The 16,482-nt window shown below is 44.0% G+C and overlaps 1 protein-coding gene across 1 annotated transcript in view; it reads left to right on the top strand.

Annotated features, from left to right (window-relative positions):
* The window catches only part of ANKRD26 (ankyrin repeat domain 26), a 969,942-nt gene that overhangs the window by 192,920 nt on the left and 760,540 nt on the right, over nucleotides 1-16,482 (top strand). The window contains exons 7-8 of the mRNA XM_086919420.1: nucleotides 3,762-3,798; nucleotides 16,214-16,292. Of these exons, the coding sequence (XP_086775546.1) occupies nucleotides 3,762-3,798; nucleotides 16,214-16,292 (116 nt within the window). The remainder of the gene's footprint in view (nucleotides 1-3,761; nucleotides 3,799-16,213; nucleotides 16,293-16,482) is intronic.

The raw sequence follows: 16,482 nt of genomic DNA, 5'->3' as shown, positions 1-16,482 counted from the left end.
CCCACGCCCTACCAGTCATAAACCACCACCTACAGATGACGGCGAAAGTTTTAACATTGTTGAGGTCCACTATCAACATGTTGAAGTCACACCTGAGTCCTTCGAAGACACTACAGTTCATCTGCTTTATCCTGGATATGATGCAATTCTGTGCCTTTCCCAGAGAGCTCAGAGTCCAGAACATCCAGGTTATGATACCAATGTTTCAGCTTTTGACCTGGATCTCAGTGAACAGCTCCCAGCCCTCTGTGCCTATTAGTCTCCTGCATCCTGCGGATCGACCATGTCAGGTTGGCACAGAACCCTGCTGGTGGCTACAGAGTTTGACAGACACTGTGGTTAGGTGCAGAGCCTGGCTTCTGGGCATGCCCGGAGTCCATTCTTGCCAAATATGCACAAAGCCTTAGATTAGTGGGTGCACACCATCTTTATCCACGGCTACTGCTTGTAATGCCGCGCTTCCAAACCTACTGCATAATCCACACAACATCAGCAAGGAACATCACAAGCTGTTATTGGAGGAGGTATGCACTTTGATTCTTAAAGGAGCAAGATAATTTGTTCCTCGACATCAGAGATGAAAAGGATTCAGTAAAGATCTCTTTACTTACTCAGCCCTAAAAGCATTGAAATATTGCAGCTAATCCTCAATCTCAGGGCACTCAATTTCCTGTATTAAATTTAATCCTGTCAAAATTATAACTGTGCCCTGTTTGATTTTGCTACTCAATGTGAGAGACTACATGGAGATCCTTAATTTCAAGGGCACCCTCTTCCACTTTCCCATACGTTTGGGGCCCGTGACAGAACCTCATATTTATGGTGAGTACAGTTCATTACCGATTCAAAGTACTGCCTTTTGGTGTCCCTACTGGCCCCAGAGTGTTTACTCCGTATCTAACAATAGAAGCAGTGCATCTACGTTAGTTACGTTCATGTCTTTCCTTGACTGGGTGACTGACTAGTAAGCAGGAAAAGTCATGTGCCATGCACAGCCCACACTCAACAAGTTATGCTTCTCCTCCACAATATGAACTTCACAATCCATGTAAAAGAGTCACAGTTGTGTCCCCCGTTCCCTCCCCCCCACCCCCACCCCCCCGAAAAAAACAGAGGTTTTCCTTGGACCGCCCTCAATGCAGTCAGCAAGGCTAATCCAGGCAAGGAGAGAAAGTGATGGCATTTCAAAGGCTGCTTTCTCTTTACCACATACTAGCAGCCCGTCCCGACGTTGTCCGGGTATGACAGACATGTGTGCAATTAGAATGCGCCCCAGTGATATGTGCAGGCGCCGACGCGTGTGTACCTGCTCGGAAGTTCTGGCCTCACAGTACGTTGTCCGGGTATGACAGACATGTGTGCGATTAGAATGCGCCCCATCGATATGTGCAGGCGCCGACGCGTGTGTAGCTGCTGTGAAGTTCTGGCCTCACAGTCTGCCCCAGCGATATGCGCCTCTTGCCGTCCTGCCGTGCACATCGTGCCCGGTCTCTGCATCCACAACATGGCGTGATGCACTGAGACGCCACACGCCGTGTCTACGTCACCCGACGGCGTACTGAGCCGCCGCGATAGAACGCTGTTCACACGCTCCATACATCACCCGACGGCGTACACAGGGATAGAACGCTATTCACACACTCCAATCGTACGCACACGCCCACCTCCAAGCCGGTGCTACTTTCAACGGACTACTTTGTCACACAACGTGCTTTTACCCTTCTAATGTATATGGTGGGCTGCTGTATAGCCTATGTCCATCTGCTGAAACTGTCCTTTCCAATGCTGTATTGGGTTTTGTGATTGGGCTATCTCTTTATAATATTAGTATGGATTGGGCAATGAGAATGGTAACAAAACTAGAGAAAATGATGGGTGTTCTGTATTGCCTTTTATAAGTGGCAGGCAGTTTGGAAAATCCAGTGTTGGGAGAGAATCTATTCTTCATCACAAACTGCAATTATGGACCAAAAATAACTTGTTACTGGGTAGGTATTTTTCTAGACCCACAGACACACTTGTAAGTACGAGTACACTAAGCGGCTATACCCGTGCACCTGAAAAACAAAGGCAGCCAGTCCACTTTCAAAGTACATGTGGTCAAAATCTTTTTGAGAGAAAAATCCCCCTCTTCCATTTAATAGCTTGAAATATAGTCTTACTAGATTTATGGTACCACTCTTTGAGTCCTAAAGTCATGGCTCCCAGCAGTTCCTCCCAGGGAAGTTGGTTTTCTTTGAAGCCAGCACCTCTCTCTGAAGGGTGAGTGAGTGTACTGCAAGCTTTTTCGATGGCGGAATCCTTTATGCAGTAAAGGCCGAATTTTTCTAAGGATACACCCTCCGTTTTTGTCTAAGTTTGTGTCACCTTTTCATGTTAATCAGTAGATTAACTTGCCGTCTCGTTTTCCTCAACCACAGTCGGAGGTGAAATGGGTGCTACGAAGTTGGATGTCTGAACAGATGTCATGTATTGTTATGGCATGACATTCTGCCCCTTTAGGAAACCCAAGCAGCTATTTGTTGCTTTTGCATAGCTACACTTTGGTAACAATATTTCAAAGACTGGGTTTGCTAGGTATATGTTAATTATTTTCATATTTGTTATGACAAAGCCATAAACATGCTACAAACTGTACCTAGGCCTCATTCCACTCCTAAAAAGGTGACATAAAGGCATTCTTAGAGATTTATTTTTTCATGTGATAGATTCCATGCTTAAAACATTAGAAGCCAAAGATAATGTTTCAGCCTTTCTTTTTTTACTGCATTTAAGTCCTACAGCACAGAGTAATACAACCCACATCCAGGCATACCAGTCCCATGTAGAGTTATTCACGGATAATATTAAGTGGTGCATGGTAATTTTGATTTAAATGCCTTGAGTAATTACTGGGCACCATTCCAGCCCATCTCTGTTGCTCACTGTACCACTACAGATGGGAGAAACCATGTGCAAATCAGTCTTGGTTCCTTCACAGGATTCTGTGTACCCCAAACTGGTAGGCCACATCCATTCATACGGATACACTTGCAATTCCAGACATGTTAGACTTTTTGGGCCTTGTTGGTACGGTGCAAGTCAAGCTCTATAAGACAGTAAGCTGTAACCCCAGTCTCGGCATACCTGTCTCCCTTAGGGTTACATTTGTTTTACCACGTACTAACACTAAGAAGGGATATTCATTTTATTAAATCTCTTCCGATCTACTGGTGTTACAGAGTAAATAGCATCGGTTTCAAAGATGTTCTGACTTAGGGTGACTTTTTTCTTTATAAATGTCACCTTGAACATATAGAATGCATTTCCTGCATGGGCGCAAAATCGTATATGGCCCTTATAAGCTTCTTGTAGTTTCAGGTAAAAAGAGGATAAAGTAGAGATTGCACCACATCTTTGGAATTATTTGTCAGTTTTCATCCTTGTAGTACTTTCCTATTTCTATTAAGCCACAAATACCTGCCTTTTCGCATTGGCTTAGCGAGTGTTAACTAATTTCTGTTCCTCTGAATAGGCTACTTCCATTGTCTTCCTATTTTAATAACTTGAACCAGTTGAGCTTACTTTATCTTACTGCAATTAAATGATTGCTGTGTGGTTAATCATTTTTTGTTGTGAGATATTTTAGATCTGTATTTGCTATACTGTTTTATTGCTGCGATTTGGAGTGTGCTTTGAATATGTTGTGAATTATGTGTACAACTTGTTGTAATGTTTTTCACACACAATAATGTTTATAACTATTGGTTATTTCTGATCAGTTACAGATGATATTTCTCAAGCAGAATCTGAAAGCCGGTAAGTTTGATTTAAGTTACACAGTGTTTTTGTAAGTCTCACGCATACTTAATCCAGATGCGAAACAAAGATTGTCAAACTGCACTAGCTTTACTGAGTACCATATGCAATGGCTTCATGTGGCAGGGGAGGACCAAATTATGTTATGCAGCATAATGCAGCACATTTCACGATCGTATTAGTTCAATATTTTGTCATTTCTATACATGATGACAGTGTCTGGGAAAAGATTTCCTTGTCTTAGTACCAGTTCTATATACTCAAGTAGCAATAAGCAACTGAAAGGTGTTCTGCTGTGCAGGAACAAGTTATGTTCATTGTTAAAATCTTTAGATTTTGTAGCTGATGATGGATTATGTGGCAAATGCGCCAGATCATTATGAATGCAGAAAGCACTGCGGCTGCGTAATTGCATCATTCCAGTGCCCCTGTTGAATATCTGGATATTCAAAATGTTGTGGAATATTGTTATGTTCGAGGAAAATGAACTGTAGATCATATGCTTTAGCATAGATCTCCATCTGGTGTTGGTCCGGATGTTTGCATTTGTTATTGTTCGAAGAAGTGTTTTAGTCACGAGGTAGGTGACTCCTCCTACTCGGTGATAGTGCGCATGGGCATCGGCTCCATTCACAGATAGTTTTTTTCCGCCATCAGGTATGGATGTGTATTGCTGCGCTCCAGTTTGGTATCGTTTTCAAACCCCTTCGACGTGCAATCCTTTACCCTCGACGGTATTGTCTATCGATCGCGGTTTCCATTCAACACGCCTCTTCTAAAATCTGACAGCCTTCGATCGGGAACTTTGAGGCGGGCCGTCGGGCCTACCCGTGCCAATCACACCAGCAGTCGATGGGACGGACTCCATTCAAGTTATGGCCCGGTGTTGTGCTAAGTTTCCACGCACCGGCTTGCACGATGTCTGCAACCTCTGCCTATCCCTGGAACATGACAAAAAAGGACTGTGAAGCGCGTTGATCATTCTGATCGAAGAAAACCATTTGTGACCATCGGGCTCGACGCCACGAGATGCACTGCTGCAGCGGATCTGTACCAGACATCTTTGGCGAAGATTCTCACCACCAACCGGATCCAGAAGCCGTGGAAGAAGAACTGGTCTCAGTGTCCGAAGCAGATTCTTACATGGAAGAAGAGTCTCCCATCACTCTGGATCAATGTACCGTGGGTACTGATCACCCTGTGCCCACTCACCCAAAAATTGCGGCTCCAGTATCACCTTCGCCCTCGGGCTCAGGTCGGCACCGAGACAAAGTTTCAGATGCCCCGTCCTCGGGCTCGGCTACCAAACTCAAGCCTTTGGGCTCGGGCTCGAGCAATCCTCATTCCGGTGCCAAACCAACACCTTTGGCACCGAAGCACAAACACAAGGCTTTGCCAGTCTCCACGTCACCGGCACCGAAAACATCTTCGACTCCTAAGTCCTCAGAGCCAAAACCAGAAAAACGCAAAGACCCGGAGCCTAAAGCCTCCAAGCCTAAAGCCTCAGAGCCAAAATCCACACCTAAAGTCGCAGAGCTGAAATCCACACCCATAGCCTCGGAGCCAAAATCCACACCAAAAGACTTGAAGCCGAGATCCACACCTAAAGACTCGGATCCAAAACACCCCACTCCTAAAGGCTCGGAGCTGAAACCTGCTAAAAAGCATCCAGACTCAAAACACTCGACGCCCAAAGATCCTCAACCTAAATCCACTCCATCCAAAGAATCTCTACCGAACAGCCACCTTTGGATCGCAAACAAAAGAGACTCGGCATTGACCCTAAAACTGGACACCTCACGGTCATTCTTCCCAAAAAACGGAACTTGGATCTCACAGCTATACCTCTGAAAAAGAAGGACATGAGTACTAACCCTTCCCCGTTTACATACCTCCCTTTCCTCCTCCCAACCCAAATTTGATAATTACACCATCAAACTCACCACCACCACCACCTCCACCATCACCTGACACACATGATCAGGACGATGGAGATGGGGATAGGAATGAGGACCATTATATACCACATTATATACCACAGGACACTTATCCCTGGGACAATTATGATAAAGATCCAGACCAGAATAACGATCCCGACCTTTATTCCTCCAGACCCTCCCCACCTGATGATGACATCGGTTTTGCGCAGCTAATTAACATGGCTGCTCAATATCATGGGATGGAACAACACTCAGACCCTATAGAAGAGGTTTTTCTTGTGGAGACATTCACACGTTCACAAAGGTCTACTAATACCTTACCAATGCTCAAAGGCTTACTAAAATATACTGACGAAGTTTTCAAAGACTCCTTTAGAGCCAGAATACTAACATCTCGAGTGGATAAAAAATACAAACGCGCTCCTACAGACCTGGCATGTATTAAAGGCCAGTTGCCTCTAGACTCTCTTGTTGTAATGAACGTCCGTAAGAGAGCTAATTCTCAAACCACAGGCGACTCCCCTCCTCCTGATAAGGAGTCAAAACTTATTGATGCCTCCTAATCTTTTAACCATTGGCGTATTGCCAATGCTCAGGTTCTGTTAGCATGCTATGATAGAGCTCACTATGATGAGTTGGAAAAACTCATGCAACATCTGCCGGATGAGTATGAAACTAAAGCTAACAAACTCATCCAGGAAGGGAAGCTCATCACCAACACTTCCATAAAATGCGCTCTAGATGCAGCAGACACAGCATCCCGCGCCATCAACACTAGCGTACTCTTACGCCGGCATGGTTGACTTCGAATCTCTGGATTCAAGCAGGAGGTACAATCCTCTATACTTAACCAGCCCTTTGATGAAGAGCATCTATTTGGGACATAAGTAGATACTTTATTAGAGAAAATAAAGAAGGACACCGAAGCAGCAAAGTCCAGGAGGGCTTTACAATTGCCTTCTAACTGGGGGTCCTTTCGCCGCTCCTTTTATAGGGGTGGCTCAAAAACAGTGTCATCAGAAAATCCCTCCACCTCCTATAAGAGTAACAACCACTCTAACTCCCCCAGAGGCTATTTTAGAGGAAATAATACAAGGGAAGAGGCAGAGGTAACTCCACCCGCTCTTCCCCTGCAAATAAGCAGTGACTTCCCTCCGCTACCCCGATCATCCCACTCCTGTCGGGGGACGTCTTTTATAGTTCCTACCTGTCTGGAATTCAATTACCTCAGGCAAGTGGGTAAGACAAATTATCCAGTATGGTTACTGGCCGGAACTTTCCAGCACTCCCCCCAAATATTCTCCCCCCAAATATTCTTCCAAAGCAACGTGTAATGTCACCAGAACATCTCACACTCCTGAACCAGGAAGTTCTCTGACTCTTTCAAAAACATGCGATAGAACCAGGGAACAGGAGTGTACTCCCTGTACTTTTTGATTCTAAAAAAGGACTGCTCTCTACGGTCTATACTGGACCTCAGACAGCTGAACCTTTATATTCAATCAGACCACTTCCACATGGTCACCCTCCAACAGGTGCTCCCATTACTTCAACAAGGTGACTTTCTATCCACTCTGGATCTAAAGGACACCTACTTCCATATTCCCATCCACCCTGCTCACAGAAAGTTTCTCTGGTTCGTGGTGGACGGATGCCATTATCAATTCAAAGTTCTCCCCTTAGGGGTAAATACGGCACCCAGAGTATTCACTAAGTGCCTTGCAGCTCATTTAAGAAGACAGCACAATCACATCTTCCCTTACCTGGACGACTGGCTAATAAAAGCCAAATCACAACACAGCTGCATACTCCACACTCACAAAACAGTATAGCTGCTTCATGACTTGGGCTTCACAGTAACCCTCACCAAGTCTCACCTTCAGCTGTCCAACACACCAGAGTATCTAGGAGCTACAATAGACACTTGCAAAGCTCTAGCATACCCCAACCCAGTCAGGATATGCAAAATGCAAAATCTGATATTACATTTTCAGCCCCAACACTCACTACCAGCCTGAGTGTTAATGCAATTAATCTGCATGATGGCTGCTTGCATTCTAATCGTTCCTTACGCAACACTTCAAATGCGTCCCCTACAGGAATGCTTAGCACGTCAGTGGAACCAGGCTCGAGGTCAGCTAACAGATCTGGTGTTGGCAGACTGCTGCACCCATCGCTCTCTGCTGTGGTATAATACACAAAACCTTTCCAAAGGGCGGTCATTCCTCGACCCAGTTCCACAGATAGTGTTAACAGCAGACGCATCACTCAATGGTTGGGGAGCTCATCTTCAAAAACACACTGTTCAGGGCACATGGACCCAACAACAGAAACAATTTTACATAAACTACCTAGAGCTACTAGCGATTTTTCTGGCATTGAAAGCTTTTGAACTGCATTTAGTAGGCAAAGCTGTATTAGTCCGTACAGACAATATAACAGCAATGTACTACATACAAATACAGGGAGGACGCACTCTCTACAGCTTTCACGCCTAGCTCAACGTGTATGGAGATGGGCCATTCCTCAAAACATATATCTCCTTGTGGAACACCTCTCATGAGTAAACAAACAAATGGCACGTATGCTCAGTCGGCAAAAACAGATCCACAAATGGGGACTACATCCTCAAGTTCTGATCCCATTCTTTCAAATGTGGGGCTATCCTGGAATAGATCTGTTCACAACACACCTCAATGCAAAATGCCCAAACTTCGCATCCAGCTACCCACACCCATCATCCAAAGGCAATGCACTATAGATGAATTGGTCAGGCAGATTTGCTCACGCCTTTCCACCTCTCTCGCTAATTCCATTAGTGGTTCGGAAGCTCGTGCAACAGTCCCTCACAAAGATACTAGTGGCTCCCACATGGGATCGACAACCCTGGTTCACAACCCTATTGGAACTTTCAGTAGTTCCTCACTAAAAACTGCACCTCTACCCCAAGCTTCTCACTCAGAACCATGGAGAGATAAGACATCCAGATCCCAGTCAACTCAACCTTGCGATCTGGAATCATAGAGTTTGGCTACTTCAATCTCCCGCCAGACTGCATGAACGTCTTTAAAGAGGTTAGACGCTCTAGCACTAGAGCATGCAACGTTGCAAAGTGGAAGCGATTTGTAATTAAATGCACAATCAATCAGTCGATCCACTAGATGTTTCAATCCAAAATATCATTTACTACCTAATACACCTACAGCATTGTAATTTAGCTTATACATCTATACGGTTAGAACTTGCTGCATTAGCTGCTTACTTACAAAGCAGACATTTGGCTTTTTCGCGTGACCGCTATCAAGGCCTTTATGGATGGACTTGAAAGAATCATCCTCCCTAGACTTCCACCTTCTCCAATGTGGAATCTTAATATAGTTCTTAAAAGACTCATGGGCCCACCATTTGAACCTATGCACAAATGTGAGCTACAATTTCTCCCTTGGAAAGTTGCCTTTCTTATAGCCATCGCATCTCGCAGAAGTGTTGGTGAGCTCCAGGCACTAACTATACAAGAAACATTTTTACAAATTCATCAAAATAAAGTGGTTCTTAGGACTAATCCCAAAGTCGTTTTTGCCTTTCATCTCAGCCAGTCTGTTGAGCTACCCGTATTTTTTCCTCAACCAGACTCCGTGGCAGAACGTGCTCTTCACACATTAGATGTAAAAAGAGCAATACTATATTACATTGAAAGAACTAAATCTTTTCGGAAAACAAAACAACTCTTTGTTGCTTTTTCATCATCACATAAAGGCAATGACATATCAAAAGCAGGTATTGCACGGTGGATCATTAAATGAATCCAGACATGTTATATTAAAGCTAAATGCACATTAACAGTTCCCCCTAGGGCGCACTCTACACGCAAACTAGGGGCTTCTATGGCATTCTTAGGGAACCTACCATTAGATGACATCTGCAAAGCAGCAACATGGTCTATGCCACACACATTCACAAAGCATTATTGTGTAGATGTGTTAGCAAAACAACAAGCTAGTGTGGGTCAGGCCGTTTTAAGAACACTATTTCAAACAACTGCCACCGCTTGGGAGATAACTACTGTATAGTCTATGCTAAAGCACATGATCTACAGCTCATGTGCCTCGAATGGAAAATGCTACTAACCCAGTATGCATCTATTCTTGGCATATGGAACTGTAGATTCATATGTGCCCACACGCCTCCCTGGGTTCCTTTGTCTGTTGCAGTATCATCTTATTTAGATACAATATACATGGACATCTCTTTCTACTCTTACTAACTCCATCACCCTTACAACAAAACAATCTAGGAATGGAGCTGATGCCCATGCGCACTATTACTGAGAAGGAGGAGTCACCTACCCTCGAACAATAACATAGTGCAAACATCTGGACCCAACACCAGATGGCGATCTATGCTAAAACATATGAATCTACAGCTCTATATGCCAAGAACAGAGGCATACTGGGTAGTAGCATTTTCCTTTCACAGAATATTTTGTCTAAAAGGTGGTGCTTTAAAAGTGAGGTTTGCTGTGATGCTAATTAAAAGCAAAGTATTTTAGTCAACTGGGGGAACACCACACCAAAGGATTCCATGAATGGGTGAGGTCCCTGTGTCCCATGAAAAAAGACCACCCTGGGAGCCATTGTAAGTTTGTATTCCCTGAGAAATAATTGCAAGTTGCCATTCTAGGTTTAGGGAGGCATCAGTCTGAAGAACCTGTACTCTGTGATTCAGACTGGATGGCAGGGATTCCTAAAAACCTTGTGTGATATTAACACCTTCGCCGCGATGGAAAAAATGATGCGTACGCAGTTCGGGCGGCTCCGGGCCGTCCGACGCACATGCCCACTGTGACATCCGACCCCCGGGGGCCGTCCGTCGCATGGAAGGGGTTAAGTCTTGCACGCATAAATAAATGCCTATAGTTGTGTAATGGCCTCTGATCATCAGTTGTAAATGTATATGTGTTACTTGCATAAATCTTAAATCTTGGGGTATCCAAATACTTGGCTCCTTCAAATTTATACGGCTATACTTAGCTGTGTACAACAGGCTGTCATTACTAAAGAAAGTAAGCTTGTGTGATCGGGTTACTTTATACTACACATTATTTACCCTGTAGGTTTGTGATGATTGGAACAGAAGTTTGAAATGATGCTGACAAGGCAGATCTAGAAAATATATATAAAAACCCCTATCACTTTGAGTTTGTAGCACCCTCATGCAAACCTCCGTTGTTGGGATAACGCTACTTAGCCGTGTCCCACCAACAGCCACATTGCGATGCAGTTTTTTTCCCATCTTTAAGGCAGGAAGCAGGAGTTCACTTCTTCATTGCTCTTGCCTTTTTGAGCAATGCTGATCGTTTTTTTGGTCTCTGGACTTTAATATTAAATTGTTATGTGCCTGACAATGGTAAACTTGGTACGGTACAATGGCCAGCATACACCTTGATGACTATCCCTCTTACAGATCTTTGTAAAAAGCCAACATTAAGTGCAGCCACAATAAGATTGAAGCACTACCTCCAACCCTCACACAGGAAACCATAATTCTTAACACATTGATCACAGGGTCTCTAACTCTGCCACCCAGAAGTGCTTTGGGGTTTGTAATGGGTGAAAAAGACCTATATAAATGATGTTGTAAATCAGTTCAATCCGTCCACACGTTGTAGTCAATGTGACAGTGTTTTACCTAATTATTAGGATCAACATTTGTCTTAGAAGAGTTTATCGGTTTCTATAATGGATGGAAGATTTTATTGTGGCATATGGGCAACCTAGATAGGACTGTCCATCAAGAAACTAGGAGAAGAACCCCAAAATATTTACTAGTTGCCTGAAAACGTACCTAAAAGTCATGTCTTGTAAGATAATGCAGAAATGTTGCTCAGTGTAGCCTTGGTGTCTATGGAAGGAGTAGCCCTCTTTCAACAGTCCATCCATGAAATTGGTAACTTTTAGGGAGGCAGGTGACTTTGGTCTTATCGGTTTGATTTTATATTGATTGTCTTATGTTCAGACTTATGGAGTCTCCCTTATCAGTCCTTAACACTTTCAAAGATAGAGGCTCCTTAAGCAATTGAGCCTCTAGTAAGTTACAACATGCATTATTAAAAAGAAGAAGAACCAGGTGGCATGGTCTCAGTTTAGGATAAAGAGTAGTTAGGTCTACGAGAAGGTTCTTTAACGGTGTTTGTTATGGGTATGTAGGGGAGAGAGATGCATTTGATACCTGACTACCTCAACATGAGAGACAACAAAGTAGACCTTGATCCCCTACTTCCTCCAGGTTCATAGCAGTATTCCTTGAAGAGGATTGCCTTGGGTGGAAGAGCTACTGTTTATCCGTCTCCCCTTTTGTCTTCTCCTGTGGTGGCACCTTGCTTAGCAGTTGGGTTTTCTCAAATATATCACTAATTGTAGCTCCCTGCAATTCCCCCAATTCAATGAGATTTCTTCCTTCTGCGTGCATACTGGTAGATCTGTGATGGTCAACAGGGGAGCTCACAACCAAATGCCACACTGTGGCTCTTCCATGCCCTTTCTCTGATCAGTTACCACTCACCTTCTGTGACGGGGGCAGTTCAGTTGCACAGGATCACTGTGGACCTCTTGGTTAAGTATAATATCAGGCTTGCTTTTCCTCCTCCACCTCCTTCTCCTCCTTCTCCTCCTTCTCCTCCTCCTCTATCATGTACTGACCGCTTAAATCTCCTTCCTTACCTCAGGACATGGACCCACATTGGCACATCTACACTGATTCTGAGCACGCTTTGAGGGACAGGGCACTCTGACCCTTTAAAATGTTGTACTCTGGGGAAAATATCATTCACGGGATGAGCCCCATTCGCTCACAAACTTGTTCTCTTGCCATCCGGCTTCTAACCTGGGATCATGTAAGACTCCAGTCAGCATGCTAAGCCCATCCCATGCTAAAGGCTTGCCCACTTCCCCATATAGTTGTGGAACAAATCAAACTGTAACACAAACCTGTATATAGGAGTTGAACAAAATAGTCCTCATGAAAATATTTGCCCCAACTTTACTTTTATGAGGCAGTAGCGCTCAACCTCCCCTTTTTTGAAGTAATCTCTCATGCCATCTCTGCTGCCTCAGCTTATCAATGGCTGACTCTGCCTAAGTTGTTATTGTTTACAGCACATTCATTTTTGCAGGTGTATCTTAAAAACAAAAATCTAAAACTTTTTAAACAAAGATTGTTAATAACATCAGTGTTTTGTTTTGAGCACATGAAACGAGCCGTTCAGCAGGTGGAAAAGTGTGCTGAAAGTAAGGTGGGATTATGCTATTTAAAAAGTCTACAACACCATTGTGTGCATCATGAGTGTATTATAAAAGCAAATACAGTTTAGTAAGTGGAAGTCCATTTAGAAAATTATCTATGGGCTCATAGAGGTCTCCCCTGTGTGGAGAGGAATACCTTTTAGAACAGCCAAAATTTTTATATTTTTGGGTTAATTGCCATATAAAGTGAGATTTTTGTTAATGATTGTTACATTTTGAGTTGGATAAAAATGAAACTGTGAAACTAGCCACGTATGTTAATTGTACTTTTCAGTGAAATTACATACATGGAGATGCATTCATTGAAATGTCTCATGGTGTGCTTTTCAGGCTGTCATATTATCTCACTTTCAAACACCATTTTATCTTGATCTGGATCTTGAAACAAATGTATGTCTTTTCCTTCCTTGATGCAGAGTGCAACAGAGGTCCGCCAGTGACCTTAGGAACATACTTTAAGAACAGAATTTGCACCTTTTCAGATTTCGCGACAGGGAAGTCCTGGAAGATTCTGAAAAATATTTTGTTCCACTTTTGCATTTGCTAGCTGTAAGGAAATGCCTCTTTTTGCATGCTCACCCCACATTTTTGGGACTGGTGCAGCTTGTTTATCGACTCTTGAGAATGCACGGAGGCCTCAAATCAGTGTATGTTGAATTGGCTATCCCCAGTTGGCAAGAACTGATTTGCAAAGGCTTGCTTATGATTCCCTAGTATCTGGTACCCTGGGTACCTAGGGCATGTAAGGCAGAGAGTTCGCACAGGGCTGCAGCACTGATTGTACCAGCCTCTGTGTGACAATGTACAAAATGGCCCCCAGGCTACCACTGCAGACTGTAAGGGCAGTGGTAACACTGCTAGTTCAACTTTTCCATTTAAAGTAATGGCAAAGCCTCCACTTCCTTTAGCAACATATGTAAGTCTCCCGTAAAGGACTATTGAGCCCCAAGGCAGAGAGCTGTAAATTATTAAGCAGGACATGTATTTTTGCATAAGTCTTTACAGCAACACTTCTAAATTGTTGTTTTGCTGGGGAATGGCTAGCAGCCCCATTGGCTAACACAGGGCTATCAGCTGACCCATTAGCTTGGCTACCTTCTGGGAACTGTAGGGTATCAAATTAGTTGTGGTATTAAACCCGACTTGATGTTTATGTAGAATTTAATGGCACTATTAAAGAAATGCAACTTTTAGAAAGTTGCCACTATGTTACCCAGTCTGTCCAGTGGCCTCACACGGTCACTGGCCACCAGACAGCTTTCTACGCACCTGGGGAGTAGTGTTCGGAACAATAGCAGCCTGCTGCTGGGCAAGTTGTTACCTCTGTTACCTCCCCTTCGCAGGAAGCCACTTGGTGTTAGCCCAAATGGCGAGCTTCAAAGACAAAGCCGCCTTTGGTGGTCAAATGGCATTCACACTCCTTAGGGGCTGCCCTTTGTTCAGGTAGACAGGCTGGAGATGGGGACAGAGGGGGGCGGGGACCACTGCCCAAACTTGTTTTTTCCATGGTTTTGTAGCTCACAGGAAGCCACACATCTGAGTGGGCTACCAAGCTCCTGACATACAAGAAAGGGTCCCGACATCATGAGAGTGGGCAGAATAGTGCACGCTGGGATTGCCAGATGCCGCACATAGCCGGAAAGTCGTCACCAATAGGGAGGCGACCTAGTAACCATTGGCTAGTGACCGTATCATCCCCTGCAGGTGCCCTTCTGGGAATAAATATAAGAACCCTAACACATCAACCATCTTGAAACTGGAACAAGGACGGAAGATGGACTGCCCTGCTGCCCCATTGACTGCGCAAAGGGGCTGCACCGTCTGCTGTACTGTGCTTGTTCCACCTTGGGCTAACAAAGAGAGGGACTGTGCCGGTGGTTACTGGATTGGGAAAAGTCTAACCTCAGCCCCAGACCAAAGGAGCGACTCAGAGGATCAGTGGACTGACCCTTGGATCCCACACATGGTCAGCACAACTGAAGTAGCCCAAGTCAGCAAGTTGGTAACCTCTACGGAAGATTTACTACTAGCTGCCACTGGGCATCCCAAGTGACCGATCCTCGATGGCCAGAAGTTGCACCCGAGCCGGTCGGACTCAGTAGTGTTGTCTAAGTCCAGATTGGTTGACGAAAAGGACACCATCCGCACCAAAGGATATCGCTGGGTCTGCTGTGGACAGAGAACAGTAGTGCAGCCACAGCTGGCTTTCTGAGGTCTGAAAGAGGACTTTGAGAGACCCCGACCTCTATCGCCAAAGTCGCCCCACCTGACCTGTGGACAGAGGAGTAACTGCAAAGGCACCCTTGTTGACCACACAGCACCTGGAGCATCCTGAGCATCTTCATCTTCTGTATCTGCAGCATCAGAACCACTCTATTGAAGTCTATGGCAGTAGTGCTGTAAAGTTGAACTGGACTGGAAAACGCTCTTGCCTGGGTGATGCTCAATTTGCATATAGGGATACCATTGCTGTACAATGCTTAAGGGTTGATAATTTGCTCAGAATCACAATAGGGCCGAGGCAAAAATATAGTCCCCTGTCCTCTATGGTTGTAAAAAAAAAACTGTATAAAAAAACTGCTGCAGACAGCGAAAGTTTTTTGGGATCCAGAAAGGATCCATTTGTATCCGCAACGTTGATGGCATGCATTATTCCACTACCATCTACATAACTAATATTTGTTTAAGCAGAATGTGAATGTTGCCTTCATAAGCATAGAACAAACCACTGAAGATGCAAGTCATGCTGTGCCCATGGTGTCAAGTAGATTGCCACAAATGCCACCCAACTCAAGCTCAGTCTTGTGCTTATGCAGATAGCGGACAGGAAAATATAAGGTGACTGTTCATTAATCCTGGTCAATAATGGCAGGTTAGAAAATGCTACTTAGCTAAACAGTGTAGTTTCACAGGGGAATTTTCTAACCGGGAAACCATCTGCCTGAAATCAAGAAACATGCATCTCCGGATGGTGGAAGGATTCAGATCTAGGCACAGCTCTGGCAGTACTCAACATAGTAGCTCTATAATTAACAGGTACCCAAAAATTGCCAGGTTTGTTACTTTTAAGGGTAGCACTTGTAAATAATATTTTCTAATATGATGTTTAAAAAATAATCTAAGTTTGTTGTGTTTTTGTTACTTGTAGCATGAAATCTCATTTTTTTTCTGTAGACACTCAAATAAAGATGCTAGCATTGCTTCTTCTTGGAATTCTTCAGATGCAGAGGAAGAACTTGAGTTCAGCCCCAAGGTACTGTCCTATTGTATGGATCATTTTCATAAACGTTTATCCATGTGGTGCAGAGTGTTATGAGCTGTTTACAGATGATGTTCTTACCAATTTAAATGATCTTCATCATACCCCTAAAACATAACTAAATGTCTTGAGATGGATACCTTTCTGTTGTAAAACTGCTGATACTTCTTTCTCTCTCACTTAT

The sequence above is a fragment of the Lissotriton vulgaris genome, chromosome 1_1 (assembly GCF_964263255.1).
Source record: "Lissotriton vulgaris chromosome 1_1, aLisVul1.2, whole genome shotgun sequence".
Lineage (NCBI taxonomy): Eukaryota > Metazoa > Chordata > Amphibia > Caudata > Salamandridae > Lissotriton > Lissotriton vulgaris.
Note: the sequence above shows the minus strand (reverse complement) of the source record. Positions and strands in the feature narration are given on the sequence as shown.